The 23,027-nt window shown below is 36.1% G+C and overlaps 1 protein-coding gene across 13 annotated transcripts in view; it reads left to right on the top strand.

Moving 5' to 3' along the window:
- ZNF438 (zinc finger protein 438) overlaps window positions 1-23,027 on the top strand; it is a 64,542-nt gene that overhangs the window by 24,564 nt on the left and 16,951 nt on the right. For 7 of the 13 annotated variants that reach the window (XM_026060042.1, XM_026060050.1, XM_026060045.1 and 4 more), the window contains exons 4-5: window positions 6,491-6,595; window positions 18,340-18,396. In XM_026060042.1, coding sequence (XP_025915827.1) covers window positions 6,517-6,595; window positions 18,340-18,396 — 136 coding nt within the window. In that variant the 5' untranslated portion in view covers window positions 6,491-6,516. Of the gene's footprint in view, window positions 1-4,126; window positions 4,173-6,490; window positions 6,596-11,020; window positions 11,040-18,339; window positions 18,397-23,027 lie in introns of those variants that run through there. The other 6 variants (XM_026060051.1, XM_026060056.1, XM_026060055.1 and 3 more) reach the window with 3 other exon arrangements.

Consider the following 23,027-nt stretch of genomic DNA (forward strand, 5'->3'; position numbering starts at 1 on the left):
TTTAATAAGCATTTACTGGAGGACCCCTGTGAAATGTAAAATGTCACAAAAAAACCTTTCCAGACTTTCCCATAGTCCTGTATGTTAAACATTGTTGCCTACATCAACAATTCTGAAAATTCAGAACACAAGTTGAATGGTACTGTCTCAGTACCAAACTGGCAAAATATAATAGAGACTTGTTATAAATTTAACTCAGGTACTAGAAACATGAACAGTTCTTTAAAACTCATTCTATAGTAGGAAAAAGGAAAACTAGGAGAACTCAGTCTGTTGCATGTATTGGGACTTTCTGTTGATAAATTAATTGCCACTGATCAATTTTCTGAAGCTTCTTTTATTTTTTATATATATATATGTGTGTGTGTGTGTATACACACACACACATATATATATACACACACACACATATGTATTCATAGGTATATATATTGGACAGTTTTCTAATATATGAAAGCCATGTTATTCTGGTTAATTCTACATAGTATTTCTTTCTGATACATGTAGAATAAATAGTGCAGCTGTGCTAGGAATTTTGATCTAATTTTGTGTGTTGCGTGCATGTAGAACGTGTTCTTGGCCCATATCTCCTACTTTAACCTTCAAGATGAGCAAACATTAAAATCAAGAAATACTTGAGCATAAAAATCTGAACAAACGTTAATTGTTTGCTGATTAGATACTCCCTGAGCAATTCTTCTGTTAGGAAATATGATTTGTTTGGTTAAAGCAATTTAAGAAGGGAAGGGAAGTTAGCAATACAGTTTAAAAAAATAGGGACCTGATAATGGCAAGCACTAAACAGCTGGGAGATAGTTGGTTAAAGAGGTAAAGTTATTAATAAAATCCATTGGCAGCAGAGTACAGTAGAGTTCTTGAACTATATAGGGTGTTTCTTTAAGGATACAAAAGTTTAGTAATGATAGAAGTCTAATAACAGACAAGGATGATAAGACTTCTGCTGGGCAGAAAAAGGCATAAATATTCAATAAATAATATGTTCTGCATGCAGAAATAGGCTGGATTATGCATTTATATCTTAAATTTCCTCTGTCATTAGTAATGGAAAAGTGAGTATTATGACTGTAGCAGCAACTATTAAAGTTAAATGTTTTTAAATCTGCTGCATTGACACCTGCAAATACAAAAAAAAAAAAAAAATCCAAAACAACCTTAGAAGCTATCCGAATTACTAATTTTGAGTTTTAACAAATTGTGGGACAGTGGAGATATTCTAGAAGACTGGGGGGTAAGGGGAGCTAATGTGCCCAAATTTAAAAAGCATAACCTGAGCCATCTATAAGGTAGAAGGCAGATTGTAGTATACAGTCAGTGAAGATTTAAAGAATTGCATAATAAATGCTGAACAAAATGGTTTTATGAAAATAAGTCTTGTTAGATATACTTGTTTTAATGTGGGTTAATAAAAGTAATAAAAAGTACGGTATTATAAAATACTGCCAATTTACAGTAGGACAGAATGTACATAAGAAAACTTCTGAAAGGTTTTTAGTTAATTTTCTAAATCAGAAAGCTATATATAAGTAAGTATAAAAAATCAATGGAACCAATATTAGCTACACCTTAAAAAAACCTCTAAAACATGAATTTCATGCCAGAGTTCTGAAGGTGTCTTTGGAATTTGATGCCCCAGTGTTCAGTATCTCTGGCAGTGATCTAGGAGAAATTAAAATACAGCTGCAAATCCTAACAGCAGTGGTTAAAGTGACAGTCAGGAACACAGGCTGATCTAGACATTTGGTAATGCTGGCTCACTTGGACCAAATTTGTTTTAACACAGCCAAGTGCAAGATCATACATCTTGGAACAAGGAATCGGGGGTGCTCTTAGATAAGGGGATACTGTTTACTGGAAGTCAGTTAAAAAGGATATGAATCATGTCAAAAATCTGTTGAACCTGAGCTTTTGCTGTGGCTGAAGTGCTGGGTAAGATTTGGCTGTATAAACAGAGGAATAGAGGTTAGTTTGTTTGCATTGTTCTAGCATGTAGGACCCCTCGTTATGGGTTAAGGCCATCATGTTCTGTGCTCTAAAAGCACAGAATTAGAAAAGGTCGATGACCCAAAGAGTATAGAAGGTTAGACTGAGATAGAAATGTAAAAGAAACACCAGACAGTATTGGTCAGCATGATTAGTGTATTGTTGTAATTATGCCCTTGTATAAATCCATGGCTGGCCTACATTTTAAATATAATCCGCAATTCTCATCCCCTGTCTCAAAAAAAATATATGTTAAATGTGGAAAAAACACAGAGAAGGGAAACAAGTCTGAACAGACATACGGCTTCTGTGCAGCTAGCAATGATTAAGTGTAGGACTCTATAGCATGCAAAAAAAATTGGGGGATAAAGTAAGGGTTCACAAACTTATAATTGGAATGGAGAAAGTCTGCTGTTCATTGTGTCTTTCATGTCAAGAACTAGAAATCATCAAATGAAGCAGTTCAAAGAGGCCAAATTCAAAGCAAAGGGAAGGTTATTATGACTGTTTCAAAATGTTGATGTTTATAGCAGTTTAAATGTTATCAAATATTGTGTAAGCAGCCTGGAAGAAGGAAGATGAAGACTTTTGGAGGAGGATAATGAGGAACTTCTGTAGATGTTTGAGAGGAATTCTGCCAAAATCAGTTATCATGGGAGAAAAATAAGGTTTAATAATAGGCAATAGGAGTAGCGATTGTGGGCTAATTGGAGGTAGAAACCAGTGTTTTAATAGCGATAATAGATGAACATATCTGGCATATGTAATGCCATCATGATTGTCTTTTGGTATTCAGTATTGCCCAAAAAGTAGAAATGATTAAGCGAAAGAGAAGAGATTATCTACTAGCAGTATTTCGGAAAACAGTAATTTAGAATTATGCTTAAAGAAAAAGGGAAAGGGAGAGGAGCCTGATAGGAGCTTTATAGCATGCTCTAAAAGCAACTAAAAAGAGATTAATCGCTACTTTTGTTGGCAAATATATTGTGTTATCTCTTGACTTTGTTAGGTCTCATTGGGTACATCTACGTTATCAACTGGTGAAGCACAGAGAGGCAAGGACCACAGGCAAAGGCTTGGTTTGCTGTGATCTGACTGTCTAAATCATGTCTTTACTGGCAGTGAGGTTACCAACCACTTGCTGGTTCCAGGTGCACACTGCACGTGTGCAGAACTCACTGTTATGTCCACGTTGTGAGTATTATATGCTAGATCATACCTCAATGTGTGACTTCAGCTTTGGTTCCTCTATGTCATTGGTACCAGCTGACTCCAGGGAAGTGGCCTTGTGTGCTTGCTTTTCTTATTATGCGCAATATAACAGATGATTTATCAGTATCAGACAAGTGTCTTACAGTACTAATGGTCACAGTTCCTAAGAGAAAAGGTGAATGATGGCTTATTTGACTTGTGGAAAATATAGTAATTAATCTGCAAGCTGAAGTTTAAGGTGCTGATGCTAGTCACTAATATTATCTTTCAAATCTGTGTACTATCAGAATGTTCTACCACATATCCATCATACCGTATCCCACAGGAGCTAGCTGCTGGCTGTGAAAAATTAGAAGCATTGCAAGTACAAAGTTGTTGGTGGGCCTAAGAGTTTTACTAGAATGTTGGTAGGGTGGTAGCTGGAGTTGGGTGGAACAATGTATGGGGATACTGTTGTCAGAGTGACAGGCTGATGAAAGAGGAATGTTCTCTGCAAATATTCAGGAATGTTTGCTATAGTGAAAAAACTTACTCTGTTTAGAAAACTACTCTTTGGGGCTACTCTTGATTTTATCAGGTGTATTTCTTCAGGAGAGGTTACAGAGTGCGAAACACCTGATCTCACAGTGACAGTCTGGCTGTGATGGCAAGAATTTGCCTCTGGCCAACCAATATAAACTTGTTTTACCAAATACTGTGCTACTAAACTGATCCATGCAGTGCTGGTGAGATCAGTGTATGTTACAGAAGACAATCTCTGGATGTGGTAATGATGATCTTTCTACTGTTTAGATGTATCCAACGAGCATCTGCAGAGGAGTCTCCTTTTTGCCCCTCCCTTACCCCTGCCCTCTGGAGTGTATGAGGAGGACCTTTATGACCCAGAAGAGATGGAGCAACAGATTTAGCTGTCAGTTTCTACATATATTAGTATGATGGAGCTCAGAATAATCCATGAGGTCTGTATATTCTTCCTGCAATACATTTAAGAACAGGACAAAGATTACATTGGTCACCATGGCACTTGTCTTGCATCACAAAACAGAGCAGTATAAGGAAAAGCACAAATCCCCCTTTGCCAAGAATAATTTTATCTTTACTATAATACCAGATTAGGAGACAGTCTCTTAAGGAGACTTTTTTTTTTTCAAATCATATAATGGGAAATAAATCTCCTTTAAAACTGAAGCCATCCTGTTTGCAGTTCCACCCACTGAGAAGGCTTATTGAGGAAGCCATTAGTCTAGGATCCCTGTCCAGTGTTATAGAGTTAGAGTTATATTCATAAGCTTATGAAACACTATACGAAGACTTCCAGGTCTTTTCTTCATAGCTGCTTTCTAGCGAGTCGGCCCCCACAGCTTGTACTGCCATGTGGGGTTATTCCTTGCAAAGGCATTTGCATTTGCCTTCACCTTTGAATTTCAGAGATTCCTGATAGCCCGTTCCTCCAGGCTGTCTAGGTCCTTCTGAAAAGAAGCCCTGCCCTCCAGCATTTCAACCACTTCTCCCAATTCCCTATCACCTGCAAACTTGCTGGGAGTGCACCCTATTGCATAATCCAGGTTGTTAGCAGAGATATTAAACAGTATTGATCCCAGCATTGATCCCTGAGGGACAYCACTAGTAACTGACTGCCAGTTCAACTTCGTACCACTGATCACCACCATTTTAACCTGACAGTACAGCCATTTTCTATGCACCTTACTGTTCATTTACCCTATATATATCTCACCAATTGGTCTGTGAGCATACAGTCTGAACAGTCTATGTCAAAGACCTTCATAAAGTCAGGGTGAACAAGACCCCCTGCTCTCACTTAATCCACTGGGCCAGTCATCTCATCATAGAAGGGCAATCAGGTTAGTCAGGTATGATTTGCCCTTGGTAGATCTATTCTGGTTGTTCCCAATCTCCTCCCTCTCCTTCACATGGCTAAAAATGGCTTCAAGGGGGATTTACTCTATAGCCTCCCTGTGGACTGAGATTAGACTGACTGGCCTGTAGTTCCCCAGATGCTCCTTCTTGCCCTTCTTAAGATGGGTGTGCTGTTTGCCATTTTCCAGTCACTGGACATCTCCCTTCATGCCATGACTTTTCAAAGGTGATAGCATGTGGCCTCACAGTGACACTGACCAGCTACCTCAGCACTCTTGTATACATCCCTTCTGGTCCAATGGATTTGTATGTGTCCAGTTGTCTTAAGTGTTCTCTAACTGAACTGCATCTTCCTCTACTGTGGATAATGCTATGTTAGTGCCTCAGCCTTTTCCATGTCCAGTCCCCTTCTCTGTTCAGCACTGGGCCCATGTTTTCCGTAGCCTTGCTTGTGCTGCCACTATATGTACAGAAGCCCTTCTTGTTGCCCTTCCCATCCCTTGCTTGTTTCAACTCCAGCTGAGTTTTGGCTTTCCTAACTCCATCTGTGCATGACTGAGTAGTGTCTCAAGTAGTTAACACTGTAATGAAATTTAGAAAGACTGAATATGACTACTGGAATTTGACCATAACGTGGGGGTTAGTCCCACTATTAAAAAAATTGATGTTTGGTTATTTACTTACCCTAAGAGGGTAGAACTTCAGTTCTAGAATTCAAAGAGTTGGCATAATCTAAACAGTGGAGGTGTCCCATAGCATGGTTTGTGTGGGAAATGAATGAAAAGATACTATTTGTCAAACCACAAAAGCCTAGTCACTTTAACACCTTGGTAATGTTAAATTGTTTTTCTGTTGAAGTACTAATTCAGTTTGGATTTGCTAGGTTTGAGATTTAACTGAATGAATTAGGAATACAAATACCCTTAGGAACAGAAGGCAAAGCTGGAGGCCCATAGAGAAAGAAGAATGTTCCCAGGGTTAGCATAGTCTGAGCACCACAGCTGGTTGCTGGACAGTGGCCAGGAATAATTTTGACATGTTTATTTCACATTTTTTCACCATGGAAATGATTTGAGGGCACTTCATTAAGTATGTCTGATAGTCTTTGAAACTCAGTGTCTTTAGCGTATTTCAAATAACAAACAGGGTGGTGGATACAAAAATGAAAATTACATTGGCAAGGATTATTTGCACAATAAAAACAGCACGAGAGTAAAGGCAGTGAACCAGGACAAGTTAGAATTTGATTTATTCTTTCATGTGTTTAGCTGTGTGAAGGCTTTTGTAATAAGAAGTTATGTTTCATCAGTAACACTGTGCTGACAGACAGTAATAAATCCTGAAAAAAAGATATCTTTTAAGGAAATCATAGAATATGGGTATACGCTTTGTCTTGCAGATGATGTCCTGTATACTATATGGCAAATGGTTTACCATTTTGAACAACAGACTATTTTATGTTGCTTCTGGATGCTAGCCAATCAAGCAGTGTCACCAAAGCTAGGTAAAACTTTGGGTTATTCTTGTCTATCTAAATTTTAAGATTGGTATTAAGAAATAGTCTGGGTGCAGCAGCAGTGGGGAGGGAGAAGAAGGAAGGGATGCTGCTTCCTGCGCGTGTGCTCAGCACACAGCTGGGTGATTGCCTCTCCTGCTGCAACCTTCACAGTGGTTCTGTGGTCCAGTTCTTCAGCTGTGGAAGTTGAACTGCCCTTAATTTTGCAAGATAATTTTGACTAAATTGGTTATGTACTGGAAATTCTTTCCATCTACAGTGCTAAAATTTATACAATATTCTTTAACAGTTAAGGTACTTTCTGTTACAATACTTAGTAAAATATCATCTTTTAATTTTTGTTTTAAACTTAGAACTCTGGGTTTTATGAGTATGTTTCAAGTGAGATTATGTTCTAATTTGCAAATTTAATATTTGCTGTTTCTTCCAATTTAGAACAGTTTATTATATGCTGAGGGAACAGTGAAGTGGAAGTCATATAGGATTAAGTTGCTTAGGCCAGTCATTAGTGGGTTTTTTTGTTTTTTTGGGGGGATTTCTGTTTATTTGGGGCTTTTTACTTTTTTATTTTTGGTTTGTTTTTTATTTTTTTGTTTAAATATTATCTGTTAGTCCATATTTCTTCCTGTTGAGTGACCATAGGACCATGTTTGGGAAACACAGAATATGATTTATAGTTGGACAATGTTTTTAATGTTCAGCATCACTTAAAAAAAAATCTCTGGTTTTGAAAGTTTATATGTTTTGGAAGTGTACTAGGCAGTCAGCTATCCAGAAAAAATGTCCTTAACCCTGAAATACTTACAGTCTGGGTTAGAGGCATTATAGAGAAAGTCTAGGGGAAAAATCAGTGTAGCACAAAAGCAGTCAAGGCTGTTCTTAGTCCAACATCTGATTAGTTATCTGGTTTATTTTTTTAAGTACAGTGCAATCTGCAAGGACCAGCTGTGCCTTACAACAGTTACACATTCTCAAGTGAATTGTACTTATTTTGTAGAAGTTAGAGGTTATTTGTTGAGTTCAGCTGAAGAAAATAGGCTTATTCTTTCAATTTTAGAAACTAAAAATTTCAGTAGATGGTTTTTATTGACAGCTTTTTTATTGAGGAAAATTAGACCTTCGAATCTAGTATCCTTTGATGGGTCTTAAGCATTGGGCAGTTACTTTTTTCCCCCTCTTCTTTGTTCCTTTCATTTCTGCTTTATAAATGTGCCTGGTGGAAGTGTGTCCTTTTTGGAATCTCGTACAACTAAACACCTTAAAAGTCATTAGCTGATAGGCAACTTGAATTTTAACATGTTGGAAATACATACTCCCTTGGCTAACTAATTTTTGGTTTGATCAGACAGTCTTGCGTTTACCTTCCCACTTTACACTATATATTAGTATGCACCTTTTTTYGGCTCCTGAATGCTTGTTTTGCTTATGTCTGCTAATAAGACACATTGGAGTCACTTTTTAAAATGTACTAGATTTTTTGTATGGAGAGATATTGTTACACACACATTATAAATGTGTTTTTTGAGTAGCTTTCTGACTGAAGTTGTCTAGCTGACTTTTTAAGAAACCCTGTAAAGAAAATTCTTATAGAAACACTATAAATGATCATTTTACATACATAGTACAGCGGCAAAATTTAGTACTGTGCTCAATTTTGCAGCTGTGAAGTCAGAAATAATACCATTATTTGAGTCAGAGTTCTTGCAAAGGCAATTCACCTTGCAAAGTTTGGAGTGGTTTTTTGCTTGCTAAATTTTCATCAGCTGTTGGTTATCTGTTTTCTAAGGAGGATGTTAAAAACATGTCCAGACTTTACTAAATAATATAAAACTTGTACAAAATCCTTTGTGAATGGCACAAGAAGTTTTATCTTTTTCTCCATCCCCTGAGGGATTCGGGTTTGTGTCCAAATAACCTAAAGTGCCATTGTCAAAACAGAAGAAGTGATTCATGCTTTTTTGTTGCTCATTTAGTCTTTACATAATTTGAGGACCAACTATGGTTCTACTAAGCCATTTCAAACTGAAGTAACGTCAGCTAGACTGTAAAGTTGAATGTGTCATACTCATGTCTTAACGCAGCCATAAAATTCCATTAATAATTTAAGGATTAACTGAGGCATCATTCAAATGCATTTTCACTATACCTTTATATTGTAATATTATATATATAAAAAACCTACAAATATGTGTGAGTAAATTCTGAGATATCAGATATCTCTAAAATATGTTTGGACTTCTAAGTTAAGAAAACATAACACTTGCTCTCCTTTCAACATTTCAGTCCTGGTTGGTTATTTCCGTAGTCTAAATTGATAATTAACAGAATCCTAGAACATCATTTCCACCAGAAAATTGTCTTTATGCTACCAGTAATAGCTTATTCTTGAACTGGCAAAATTGAGGAAGATGACAAAAGCAAACAGTATACAAGTAATGTTTTCTCGATCTTTCATCTAGTAATCTTTATTTTTGTTCATACATTTGTCGTGTGTCACGTGACATCATATGTTAACCTCATTTTACTCTTTGAAATACTCTGCTTATCTTTAATGTAAGAGCAAGTAAATAAAAAAGGATATAGAGCAGTTTAGTATAAATATACTCTTTYTCTGTCACTCATAAGGGCAACTCTACTTAATCCTTCAGCATAGCATGATACATAGGATTTTTCCAAAGGTTTTTAGAGTAACTTTTTAGCTAATTCTGAAGTGTGGTAAAAGCATTGGAACAGTAATTGCAGGAATAATCTGTCTTGCATATATAGCTCTGATGTTACTGTGATTTTCAGGTTATTTCTTTTATTAAGTGAAAAATATCATCTGACATTTTTTGAAAGGTGTTTGCTGAGATTGGAAGTTTTCAAGACCCAACTGGACAAAGACCTAAGCAACCTAGTCTCAGCTCAGTGTTCACCCTGCTTTGAGCAGGAGGGTTGGACTGGATGACCTGCAGAGGTCTCAGCCAACCTGAATGATTCTGTGAATATGTGTACACAATTATGGATATGTATCTAATGTTACATAACTTTTAGTATAACTGTAATGCAATTGCTGGTTTGTATCTGTGACATTGTTTATTTGAAAAGAAAGCTAATGTGTTGTAACAGATGTAGAGTAAAAGATAAATTCTGTATTCTGTGCAGTCATTAATTACGAACAGCAACAGAGTCAAAAAGTTTCACAATTTAATCAGGTGTTGCAAGCTGCTTTCCTGGCTGAAGACCATGATGGTACACTGCAGTTCCACTATGAATGGCATTACATATGGCTAACCGAACAGTAAGATATACAGATTCTATCTCATGAAACTGCAGTATTTAGATCCTCACAAAACTTCTTAGGGGTTTGGATCCAAACAGTAAATTAATGCTTGTTTTGTGACTAGAGTAAGAGGGGAAAAAACGAGAGTAAATGGGATTGTGCTGTTTTGAATTTTAAAGTAGATTCTAGACTAGTCATTGCCAACTAAGTGTGTTAATGTCTCTTTCTCTTGATTTTTTAAAATATTAAATTAATTTGAATTTAAATTGTTAGAACTATTGACAGCATATATTTCATGTAGTATCTTATAAAAATGAAATGAGCAGATTAGACTTTCAGAACGGTTCTTTCCAGCTGTCCTCAGAATCAAGAATAAGATGCAGGCATCTCTACTGATTCAGCTTTTCACACCTATTTTCACAACAGTAAGATCCAGGACTGTATTTTATAAAATGAGAAGCTTTGACTCTGTAAAACAGTATAATGACAAAGGTGTTTCTCTCATACTGAACTGGAGCATACACAGGACTCCGGTTAGTGGCATTCCAAACAGTATTACCAAGAAGGTATTTACTAAGGAAAACATGAAAGTGAAAATCTGTGGAAATATGAAAAAAGGGTTAGTTTTTGACATTTTATTAAATGTTTAATATTAGCCATAACAACAACCTTGCTGTTCTTTGCTCTTCCCTTTTAGCTTTTCAGAATAGATGCAGTATTCTCGGATAGAAATTACTTTGTGATATTTAAAGTAGCAAACACTGTTCAGCTACAGTTTGTGTTCATATGCATGCAGTGCAGTGACATACAGCTTCATAAAATGAAGAATCTATATTGTTCCTTCTCTGACCTTCTTCTCTTCTCCCATGCACCTTTATGAGAAACTTGGCTCTTATATAATTCCTTACAGGTTCTTGAGCTCTCTAACTTGGAGATAGTTACAATTGTAAAACAAGAATTACTGAGATTGTATGCTGATCTATCTGGAGTAGTAGAAAATTTTTGGAGCATTCTGATTTCTTGCAGTGTATGTGCTAGTCTTTATTCACGCAATTGAAAAAATTTAGAAGTTGGGTTCAAAAGATTTATCTCCTCAAGAAAAGCAATCATCTTTAATTTGCTTTTTCTGTTAGGCAAAACGATGCAGTTGAAGATGCTCTGTGTTGTTCCGTAAGTAAGCTTTTGTTATCAACAAGAGGTTATTGAAAGTAGCAGAGAACCTGTCTTGCGGGCACAGTTCCATGCTGACAGATGGACATAATGTAGGCATGCCAGAGAACCATTATATAGATCACATAACAAAGTATGAAGTGAAGAATTTTTATCCAGGATTGCCACTGTGGCATTCAGTGTGTGTAAGGCTTTAAGGAAATGTTCTCTGGCTGCTCCATTTCATAGGATGACCAAAAATTTAAAAATAGCCTGAGTTGGCATACAGCTTGTTTTAGGTTCTGGTGGGTCTGTACTGGGATAAGTGACCAGTTGCAAATGAGGCTTCTGTTTCTTTTTGGCTGTCTACCGAAGTTACCGAATGGACTCAGCCAAAAGGTGTCTGCTATAGACACACATTTCTCCCTGAATAATTACCTATGTATGGAAACATAAGCAATGTGTAATTTCTCTTGTAAGAAGGCTGTACTTCATAAGTATGTTTGTATTTCTTTGCATATATAATGGAAGGATGAGGATCTGCTGATGTAAGATGAAATCCTAATATGAAAATACGATTTGAAATGGAAAGATTTTAATGAAAATTGGTCAGACTTTTGCAATTGAAGACTTGGATAGTGAAATGCAGAATATTTTCGCAGATTTTCAGAAATGCAAGTCAGCTATTGCTTGGTTATTGGTTGTTTTTTTTTTTCTTTTTAAAACAAATTGGCTTAATGCCTTGTGCTTGATTTATAAAGTAGCCAAGCACTGCAGGGTTTTGGCAGATATACTTGCTTGAACAAATGCTTTTGTTTGTCACACCAATCAGTCTTTAGGTATGTCACTTTTACCTTCCTCAGGATTTTTGTTGTATTGCATAGCTTCAACATTTTAATCTTTTGTTTTGAGTCTAATTCATCCTTAAAATATTTAATTTTACTAATTTTTCTGGGAATTATAATGATTGTACTGGTAAATACCATTCATTCACACTTTTGGGGGAAACTTAGTTTCTGTTGAAGGATTTCTAAATTTCAGGCAATAACAGTTGCATGGCACCCGCATTTATGAGATGGCACAGTATGTGAAAGGGCAGTTGTGAAAAATGAAGTGACTGAAATTGCTTTTGAAATATAAATGGACATCTCATGGGCTTCTATTAGGAGAACATATTTTCCAAATTGCACTGTCTTTAATGTTTTTTTTTTAGCTGAATATTTTGCTTCTGAAATGAAATTATATAATATTATTTAATAGTTCTTTACATGCCTAGCTCTAAATCACAATTTGTAATTAAGTTTAATATGAAATTACAAGACTTGATTTAATGCTTTCTTCCAGTACCTGAGCTAATGTTCTCTGCATTTGAAGGTACAGTCGTTGTCTTTGAGAAGCTTTGTTCTTATAACAAAAGGCACCAAAAATAAATTCAGTTAGGGTCATAGTGGTTTAGTTTAATACTATTATGATAATAAGTACTATAATTACTTTCAGATAGTTCTTCCTTCCCAGAGGATGAGATTTTTAGTTTTGATGCCTGCTTAAAGCATGAGAATGACAGTAAAATTAATGTCATAACCTTTGCAGCCTATTTATCATTTTTTGTATAGTATCCTGAAGGATTTTGTGTAACATCTGAAATAAATGTCTTAGTATGGACAAGCATCAAATTAGGTTAATTGGGTTCACCTGATATTCAGATTCAGCATGTCTGTCAGGACACCAATTTCATATAAAAGACTGTGGATATCTTTCTGTGAAAATTGCTTTTAAATTGTTGCATGTATATGCTCTGCTTCCTTTGATTGTGTGTTAAAGACCATTTTACAGTACAGTTTTAAGATTATTTTCAGTTTGATATTTTTGTTTTTTTCTTGTTGAAATTTTTTTTGTGTAGTAACATAAGGAGTAGTAAAGGCATGAAAGAGCATATTTGACATTGAGATAAATTATATTTTTTAGTTCTGACCAACACAAATTTAACTCCACTTTATTTGTAATCCTGKTAATAGATTTCTTTTCATCTCTGACCAGTCAACGGTAGATTTCTAGGGAACTATTTTGACTTCTGGAGTAATTCATCTTGAATGATTTATTTATTGTTCTGTGCTAGTGTTACAAGCTGAGCAAAACAGATCTAAAGATTATATAGAATTTTAAAAGTCCTGTCATTAGGATAGGCTCTCTGGTAGATAGACTGAAACTGATGATAAGGCCAGGTAGGAATAATCAGTATCCCCCTTTGTATTTGGAAAGAACCTATRCTGAAATCATATGCAAGTGCTGTGAAATCCATTCATAATTAAGGAAAATGCCATGTCAAGCCAGATTTCTACTGAGGCAGGTATAGGTAGCTGTATAGATGTTATAACCTTGAACTTCTGTACTGTGCACTGTCAGAATTTCAGAACTTTTAGATAAAACATCATTATACTTTGAGGACATGCATCAACTATATGTAGATATTAAGTACCCATTAAATATGTTACAACCAGCCTGAAAGATCTCAGCAGCTGTCAGTAGTGAATGAACATGAATCACTGTATGTGTAGTATGGTTTGGGTCGGACTGGTGCCAAGCCTAGCACTAGTCAATGATCAGAAAGACAGCCTCACTGCCAAAAAAATTTGAAAATTGTGTAAACACAGAGACAGGGCAGTCTCACAAAGTTTTGCAATTTACTTTGTAAATTGTGTTCATATACAATGAAAACATGCTGTAATACAAAATTCTTAAATTTGAAAGAAAAATTGCAACCTGTATCCACAGAGTGATCTGTAGATAAGATGACTTTAAAATGACTGAGATATATTTAAGAGCAAGGAGCTCAATGTGAATTTCTAGTGCAGTGCTGCAGCAAAAGGAACTAATACAGTACTTGGAAATATGTGAACAAGATTAGCTTTATTTTGCTGCATATTATCACTACCAACTGGGGTGAAATATTGCAGGCCTACATTTAATGATAGAAAAATTTGAAGGGATGGTAGGAAGAATCTTACTTTGACTTCAAACTCTTGAGCTGTTCCATTTTTCAAAAGGAAGGTTACTTGATGAAACATCTGTAAAAATAAAGGGAAATGAAAGACTCTTCCGTATAACAACAAAAAAAAATCATTCACGAATGGCTAAAAGATGAAAAGTTACTTTGAGAAATTAAACATTTTTTTTCATTGACAGTAGCTGATCAGTGAACTGAACAGTCAAATGAGTGCATTTTCTAGGTTAAGAGAGATATCTTTCTGCAATTAGGGTTGGATTCAAAACAGGGATATCTGTACAAAATGTTTGATTTTGTATATTCTCTCTGTTTAGCATTGGGATTTGTGAATGCTTGGAAGAAGAGGTAGAGCTTGTATTTCCATGTGGTATTGTAAGAATTATTAATCTGTGTTCTTAAATCTGGTTTATTTGTTATAATCTTAAGAGGAACTAGTAACCGTAAGTGAGGCATCCTCTTAAGTGGTTTAATGTGCTGTACAACTCAGAAGGAGTATGAAAATCTATGAAAATGTTACTCTGAAATAATAATTTTGAGAACCTTCATTTGAACACCTATTTCTTAAATTGTTTTTCGCAAGAATGTGTTATCATAACTACGTCAGTGTGTTCTCAAGTGTTGGCAGCCCTAAAGCAGAAGGAAGACTTCTGACCTTGATTCTCTAAAAAAGACCTCGTTGAGCAATATGGCCTTAAAAAAAGGAGGCATTACACTCTGGGTGACAAATTGAAAATCCATGCTGGTTCCTTGAAGTGTTTTGCCGTTCCAAATTAATATCAGTTTGGTCTGTTCCATTCTCGTAGTTGAAAAGAAAGTTGTGTATATGTTAGCCTGATGTGAAACATGAGTTTAGGTGACATGAAATCCATTTGTATGCTGTGTCTGACTCATCGGGCATTAGCTGCGTAAGCACCACGGACAGAGGTTTTTTGAGCCACACGGGGATATACTGCTACGCGTCAGGAAGCCTAYGCCACCAGGCACTGCTTGAAGTGTGAGAGTTGCATATGACGTGTGGCTCAGCACAGAAGATAGGGCTACCAAAGGTCATCCTCTGTTTGCTGTGCAAGTGGCCTTGTTGCTGCAGCCGCAGTCTGCTTCCTTTTATCTTTCGGTGTTGAACTTCCTGGAAGAGGTCTTGGTTTTGCCTCTTTTATGCATTACTGCTACCCACAGAACCTTCACCTGCCTGGAAGCTTACCATTGCTTTTTGAGAGTCATCAGTTGCACGACAGACAAGAAATGTATTCAAGGCTTACTTTTATGTTTGGTAATTGTGACAGAATTTGTCCTAAATATTTTTATATTTAAAAACCAATCTTTTCATACTTATACGCTTAGAAGGAGGCTCTGGAGCTGACATCTGGAATGTTCTTTGTTTATGATTCTACTAACTGTTATATTGGCTGGGAAAATAAACAAACTTCACATCCTCACAGTTGGCTCTGCTCATGGGAGATTTTTATAGATACACAATGGTAGGGACTACTTGTTCCAAGTAAACTTCCAAGTAGTTGGAGTTTCATCTGTGTCAGTCAGTGGACTTGTCTGTTGCCTTCCCAAAGCCTTCAACCACATCAAGAGAGTCAGCTACATGGGATCCATGCAGGGAGATATTTGAAGGAAAAGGATTGCTTTAACCCTACATTGTCTGTGGTTCTTCAGAATGCATTATCACTTTGGAATTTATGACATATTCTCCTTTTTTGCTTTAAAGGGGGTTTTAAATTACAAGAAAGCTGTTAGTTGTACCCACTATTGAAGTATGAAGAGTGCATTTGATATAAAACTCTAGTGTTGTTCGTATGAGGTATGGGCATCCTGGGATCCATACAAAGAACAGAATTTTGGAAAATTACTGCCATAGTAAGATAGCTGTCCTATATTTACAGGTCCTAGTCTTTCTCAAAAGGAGAAAAAGATAGTACTTTTCCATGGAAAAGATAGCTTTATATATATATATATTTATATATATATATTTATATATATTATATATATAAACAAGACAAGCTCAGGAAGTGAGGTTTAGATGAGTGGACAGTGAGGTGGATTGAGAACTGGCTGAATGACAGAGCTCAGAGGGTTGTGATCAGTGGCACAGTCTAGTTGGAGGCCTGTAGCTAGCAGTGTCCCCCAGGGGTCAGTACTGGGTCCAGTCTTGTTCAACTTCTTCATCAATGACCTGGATGAAGGGACAGAGTGCACCCTCAGCAAGTTTGCCGACGATACAAAACTGGGAGGAGTGGCCGATACRCCAGAGGGCTGTGCTGCCATTCAGAGAGACCTGGACAGGCTGGAGAGGTGGGCGGAGAGGAACCTCATGAAGTTCAACAAAGGCAAGTGCAGGGTCCTGCACCTAAGGAGGAATAACCCCATGCACCAGTACAGACTGGGGGTTGACCTGCTGGAAAGCAGCTCTGCGGAGAAGGACCTGGGAGTGCTGGTGGACAACAAGTTGACCGTGAGGCAGCAACGTGCCCTTGTGGCCAAGAAGGCCAATGGTATCCTGGGGTGCATTAGGAATAGCGTTGCCAGCAGGTCGAGGGARGTGATTCTCCCCCTCTACTCAGCCCTGGTGAGGCCACATCTGGAGTACTGCGTCCAGTTCTGGGCTCCCCAGTACAAGAGGGATGTGGCACTACTGGAGCAAGTGCAGCGAAGGGCTACAAAGATGATTAGGGGACTGGAGCATCTCATATGAGGAAAGACTGAGAGAGCTGGGCCTGTTTAGCCTGGAGAAGAGAAGGCTGAGAGGGGATMTTATTAATGTGTACAAGTATCTTAAGGGAGGGTGGCAAGAGGATGGGACCAGACTCTTTTCAGTGGTGCCCAGAGACAGGACGCGAGGCAACGGGCACAAACTGAAACACAGACGCTTCCATCTGAACAAGAGGAAATACTTTTTCACTGTGAGGGTGACAGAGCACTGGAACAGGTTGCCCAGAGAGATTGTGGAGTCTCCTTCTCTGGAGATATTCAAAAGCCGCCTGGACGCGATCCTGTGCTCTGTGCTCTAGSTGACCCTGCTTGAGCAGGGGGGTTGGACTAGATGATCTCCAGAGGTCCCTTCCAACCTCAACCATTCTTTGATTGATTTATATATATATATRTATATATAAATCAATAAAATCACTAACCATAAGGTTAAAATTTGAAAGTGAATTATTATTACTGTGTAGCAATAATAGTATTAGTGGGCTGATGAACAGTGTCTCAGTACATATGTTGACTAAAATTGAGGACCGAATAGGTATACAGCTGGTGAACATGTTGATACTAAGTTTACTGTAGGTTTGTTGAATTGGATAGGTCAGAAGATTATATGATAATCATATTGGTTGCTTGTGACCTATGCACTTCAGCAAAAGTTGTTAATGAACAAAGTTACCATCATTTAAATAAAGTTCTAGAGCTGTAAGACATTTATTCTTCAAGATGAGTGTGTCACACTATAGCTTGAAATACTTATGTGGTGAAGTTGTATTTGCAATGTGTCTTACAGGATGATAACAGTAAATAAAAAAAAAATTGTCAAGGGATCTGTGAAGAGTCACAGAAAAAGTGCATACTGAGTTAATAGCGTGATCAGATTGTTCTGCAGTGTTCTTTTGGAATTGGCTTGTGTTGTCTTCACTGTGTTTTCTTCTGTTATGCTGTATAAGGGTTGAATGTAATACAACACCTAGTATAACACTGAAGATACCATTTGATAAAGCAACAATTAAGTGGGCTAAATTATCACCTGCAAAGATTGGCCTTTCATACCAAGTTTGAAATAGATTTGCTGGGACATGTGGAAGTTTTTGGTTTTGCATAGATCAGTACTTGTGCTGTGCATGTTGGACTTAGTTTGAGCTGTTGACGTTTTCTTCAATCACTAAGTTGAGTTAAAGTATCAATATGTTAAGAAAAAGTATGATAAAATATGAAAATGATTATATACTTTAGAAAAAGTTTTGCTTACCATGATAAATTGTTTATTTGTTTGTCCAGTTCTTATAAAATAGTTTGAGATGTCTCAAAATATGAAACATAACACAAGATTTTATTTAGTTTATTCTTTTACCAATATGACAATGAAGTYCATTAAATAACATATAAAAATATTTGGCTTGTGCCTGTGAAAATAAATAGYGTCCTTACCTGTGATTCTTCTCTTTATATTCAAAAACTTCAATATGATTTAAAAAAAGTTCTCTCCAAAATGTGCTCTTTTTTTTTTTTTTTAAGTCTGATCATATTTTAATATACTTTATCGCTGACTTAGTTTCTGAAAAAGTGTCAAAACTTCTAAGTATCTGTATTTCTTCCTTCCAGGAACGTTGTCATATCTATTAGAGGGCATAATGCAGAATCCTTTAACTTTTTCTGCAGGTATGGTATTACTTCCTATTCTTCTGTGAGAAATTAGAGGTTTGTGACTTGAAATGATGTTGTTAATAAATCACTGCATTACTCATGTCTTTTACGCTATCCTAATTTGGTTAAAAAACCCAACTATTATACTGTAGCAATTATTACTTAAAACAATTGCAATAGCTAAGATTGTTTTCTTTAGGAGATTACAAATAACTGTTACCACCTATAGCTGAAACTGTAAATATATAGCTCTGCCTCTTAATTGCTTCAGCAAAATTAAATATCCAGGGTTAGTTGCAATTTATTTTATCCTAATATATTTTAAAATCATTGTCATATTTGACCACCATGTAATTGGAGGTCCAATAATATAACAATTTTCAAGTTATATTAAAAGATTAGCACAAACCAGAAAATATATAATTTCTAAATATAAAATTATTTTTATATTTAAGTGCCTTTTCTCCAGCAATTCTATCCTTATTGACATTTTTTTTGTGTTTAACTATATTTTTACTCTGTTTTGTCTTTTCAGTAGTCTTTTGTTGATTTTCAGTAGTTAGTGTCTGARTTTTTCCCTCCGTTATTAGTCAGGATGTTTGTGCTGTAACTGCGTATACCCAAGCCTCTACATGTTCTCCAATAACTTTAATTTCCTTTCCCTGTTGATCTGTGTCACAATGCTGATGTTTGAATGTGATTTTTAACTTGAATGTCAGCTTGAATGATAATTCTTAAACATGAGGGAATGTTTGATGTGTGTGACCTAAGCCATAACAGACTTTTCAGAACCATTGTAGGCTGCAAGTTAAGTGTCCATTTTTAGTACTTACATTAATTAAGAAAAAAAAAGCACTATATATTACTTAACTGGCAGCCTTGAGCTTTTACTGTCATGAAAGTTTATACTTTATCTGTTTTGGAAGACTGAGTATTTTTATGACATTGTAACAATTTTGAGGAAGCTCTTCCAGGATGATGTGCAAATTATCTTAGTTGATGAGTTCTGTGTCTGAAGGGACCTTTCTTTCAAGGGATACACTTCTGACTGTAGTGTAAAGCCATCCACCCTTGCAGTGTACTCCCCATCTGTGTATTTATGATTAAAATAATTAATTCTAATACCTAAAATCTTTAAGTTAACTCTTCCTTTAAATGATAGGGATTTGAGGAGTTTGTAGTCAAATTCAATATGTTATCTTTGTTAAAGCCATTTCTGAGTAATAGGAGGAAAAATGTAAACTGTGAAGCTGTTTGCAAACTTAAAACTGATGAATCATTTGCTTCAGGATTTTTTTTTAAAGAGAAATCCTTCCAGTTAGTATCCTGTTACCAACTTTCACCTAGAGTGAATTGTAACAGCCATGTTTTAAACTTTAGAAGTGGGGKGTCATGTTGGAAGCTGTAACCAGATTGTGACTAAGAGCTCTGTCGCTGTGGAATTATGATATTCTACAAATATACTAGCCTTAGTATATTTATTTTTGAATTCTTCTACCATCACTCTTATTTTGCCCTTGTATCAAGTATCAGTTTTGTTTTCAAACGTGTTATTGCACTTTGAAAGTGCTGAGACTATTAACAATTTTTGATAATTTATGTGCAACTGTAAGTTGGTACCTTCTTGCAAAGAAAGGGTTTGAAGATGAATGGTATTGGCAGTAGAACCTGTCAGTCAGTTACGTGCAGGATAGCGTTTCTGTCAGCCTTGCTATGCTTTGGAAGTGCCTGTGATTTTTCAGTTGAGTATGGAAGTAATGACTAGTGCAAATTCTTTGACTGACAGCATAAACCCTTCTCTCCTACCATTTGTCATGTAATAGCAGGAGTTCTGTAATTTAATATATACTCCTTCAGGACGTGCATTTTTCTCAAATTAAAATATTTTATAAGAAATCTGATTCTCTGTCATTTATGCAGCAATCCGTTGATACCCTCTGTTCAAAAAGTTACATTTTTCTGAATAATGATACTTATTTAATTTCTGAGATTTTAATTGCTTCCTAGGAATTATGAAATCACCATGGAAGCATTATATTCTCTAATTCACATTCATGCTAATATTTGTTGTTAAGCAAGTTCTGAGTTTTTTTTGTAGAGTTCCATAATCACACAAAATATCATTGTGGGTTATTGGCTGAAATAGCTTTGAATGAGTGGTATTGTCAGATTTATAAAATCCTTTTTGTTAAATGACTCAGACATTAAATAACTGTGTAGATAAGGCTGTCCAGGTCTACCTAGGAATCCATTTAATACTATTTTGTGGTTTTATGATATATATATTGGAAAAGCATATTCGTATAAGCTGGAATCGTAGTTTTGCTCCTTGGGCATGTTTATTTTAATCAACAAAAATCATTGTATAGTTAAAATAAATCATTGTATATAGCTTAGTAGATTGTGTATCAATGTTAGTGTGGTTATTTGGTGCTAGGAGATCTCAAACTTCAATTAACCATGTAAATGTGTTTCTTAGCATCAACTCTCACTTCGCTGGAACCCCTGCTGCCTTTATATCATTAACATAAATGCAGGTGCAAATAGCATTTATGCACTTTGATAGAAAGCAGTTGGAGACATTTCACTGTGGGACACGACACTTTCAGATTGTGTACATCTGTTCAAATAATGTATCCAAGCCAGTGACATGAATGCAAGGATAAAAACATCTGCCCCTGAGACCATTTGCCATACAGCAGATGCTTACATCTTTATTTATGCAGATGGTTTGTGTGATGAGCTGAGCAATGATGAGAGTAAGAAAGTCTGATAAAGATTTCAGATGATTTCTTGGGGTAGAAGAATGTGTTGGTAACTGTGCTTAATTTTCAGCCTATCAAAAAAGAACATCTGTTTAAATTTATTGATATTTTTAGTAATACAGACACATTATTCCTGACATTAACTAGATAAGCACAAAATCAATAAGCAGGTATTTAAATTAAAAAAAAAAAAATTGCACAAGATTTCTACTGCAGTTACAGAAAGATCCTAAATAGTTTGAGTAATTACTTTTTAACAGGAAGACTCAACTACTTTGCTTCAAAATTTCAYCTGTATTCAAGTTTATACAAAACATTGAATTGATTGAAAAATTTGAAAAGATAAAGTATTTTGAAATAGTAGCTTTGCTTTAAACAACTTTACTAAGTTGTTTAAAGGTTATGAGTGATGCTATAAAAGATTTCAGGACATTTGGGATTTTTCAAGAGGCCATATTTAGCACTACAAAATTATTAGACCTGTGTTTTAGGCTGTCTGTTATTTAGAAGTTACTGCAGGATAGCTGACTTGAGCTGCATATCTAAACTGAGCTGGCAGTTTAAGAAAATAAACAAACCCAATGGTTTGGCCTTCAGTGCTTGAGCAGGACTTGCCCAGTTCCCAGTGACGGACTCAGCTGTATTTTCCGTGCATCTCCCCTTCTGGAGGCGCTGCTGCTTTCAACAGAACAAGTACTCCAGATAAATGTGAATTTAATTTAAAATGTAGTGATGTGTCTGCACAGGGCAACTCTAAGGATATCATCTTTGGCCTGCAGTCCTGTTGACTACATTTCTGGTTTAATTCCATCTGATGTTGGCACCCATTACAAGTGTTTGCTGATGTATTATCACTCATCATCAGTGTATGCAACTGATTCCCTTATAGCACCCCCACTGCCTTCTTTTGAGAACCATTGCTGCCTTTAAACAATACAATAGCTAGTTTGGGCAGCTTTGCAATGTCAATGAACATTGCAAATAATTGGAATTATGCACAGGGGAAAAAAAAGCATTCAGATGCTCCTGTTTAAATTATTTTCTTCTGCATGCTAATGCCAGGGTGGCCTAGCTATGTTCAGGTTCAGCAGAAAGTGGTAATTTTATATGTTCTAAAAACTCATGTTGGCTTAGGACCATAGTCTTTCTGAAGATGTTTTAGTCTTTATATGCTTTACAGGGGCTGTGTCTGTCTTTGAAAAAATAAACATGTCTGTTTGAAGTACTGAGTAGATTCTCTAATCTTTATTTTTGTTTTAATCCTTTTGTGCAATTGACTACAGGTGGCAATGTTTTGCACATCTCAGCCAGAGCTGTGTGGTCTTTCTCCAAAGAAATTCTCATCGTGAAAAAGGAAAAGGGGAACCATTAAAGAAATACAAAAGCCCTGGATAGAGATTCCACATTTGAAAGTTAAATCACCCAGATGACTTTCAAAAGAAATTAGCTATTTACAGAAGTGCTCAGAAAATACTCTCCAAGAATATCTAAATTTAACGATGTGTTCTGTGGTCTGCTCCTTTCTTTGCAGATGATAAACCCTGTGTTTGTACAGAAAACTCTTGCAATAGGCCAGGCAAAGTCTGACTCTTAGTCTTCTCATCCTCTGCTCATCTTTAATGAGGAGCACTTCCCTAGGTTTGTAGTACAAAAGTCACCATGCAGGTGCTTTTAATGCCTCAAATTATATAAATTTGCTCTGTTGAGAGGCCATAAGTCAGAGGGGTCTATGAATTGTTTGTTTTCTCCAATATGTGGGCCCTTCAGAAAGAAGTTCTCCGATTTTCACATAAAAAGGGAAACTTTATAAAATGGCTAACAGTTTCACTCTTCTTCCTATGATGCTCTCTGTTTTACATCTCTATTTGCAGAAAATAAATT

The sequence above is a fragment of the Apteryx rowi genome, unplaced genomic scaffold (genome assembly GCF_003343035.1).
Source record: "Apteryx rowi isolate R43461 unplaced genomic scaffold, aptRow1 scaffold_164, whole genome shotgun sequence".
NCBI lineage: Eukaryota > Metazoa > Chordata > Aves > Apterygiformes > Apterygidae > Apteryx > Apteryx rowi.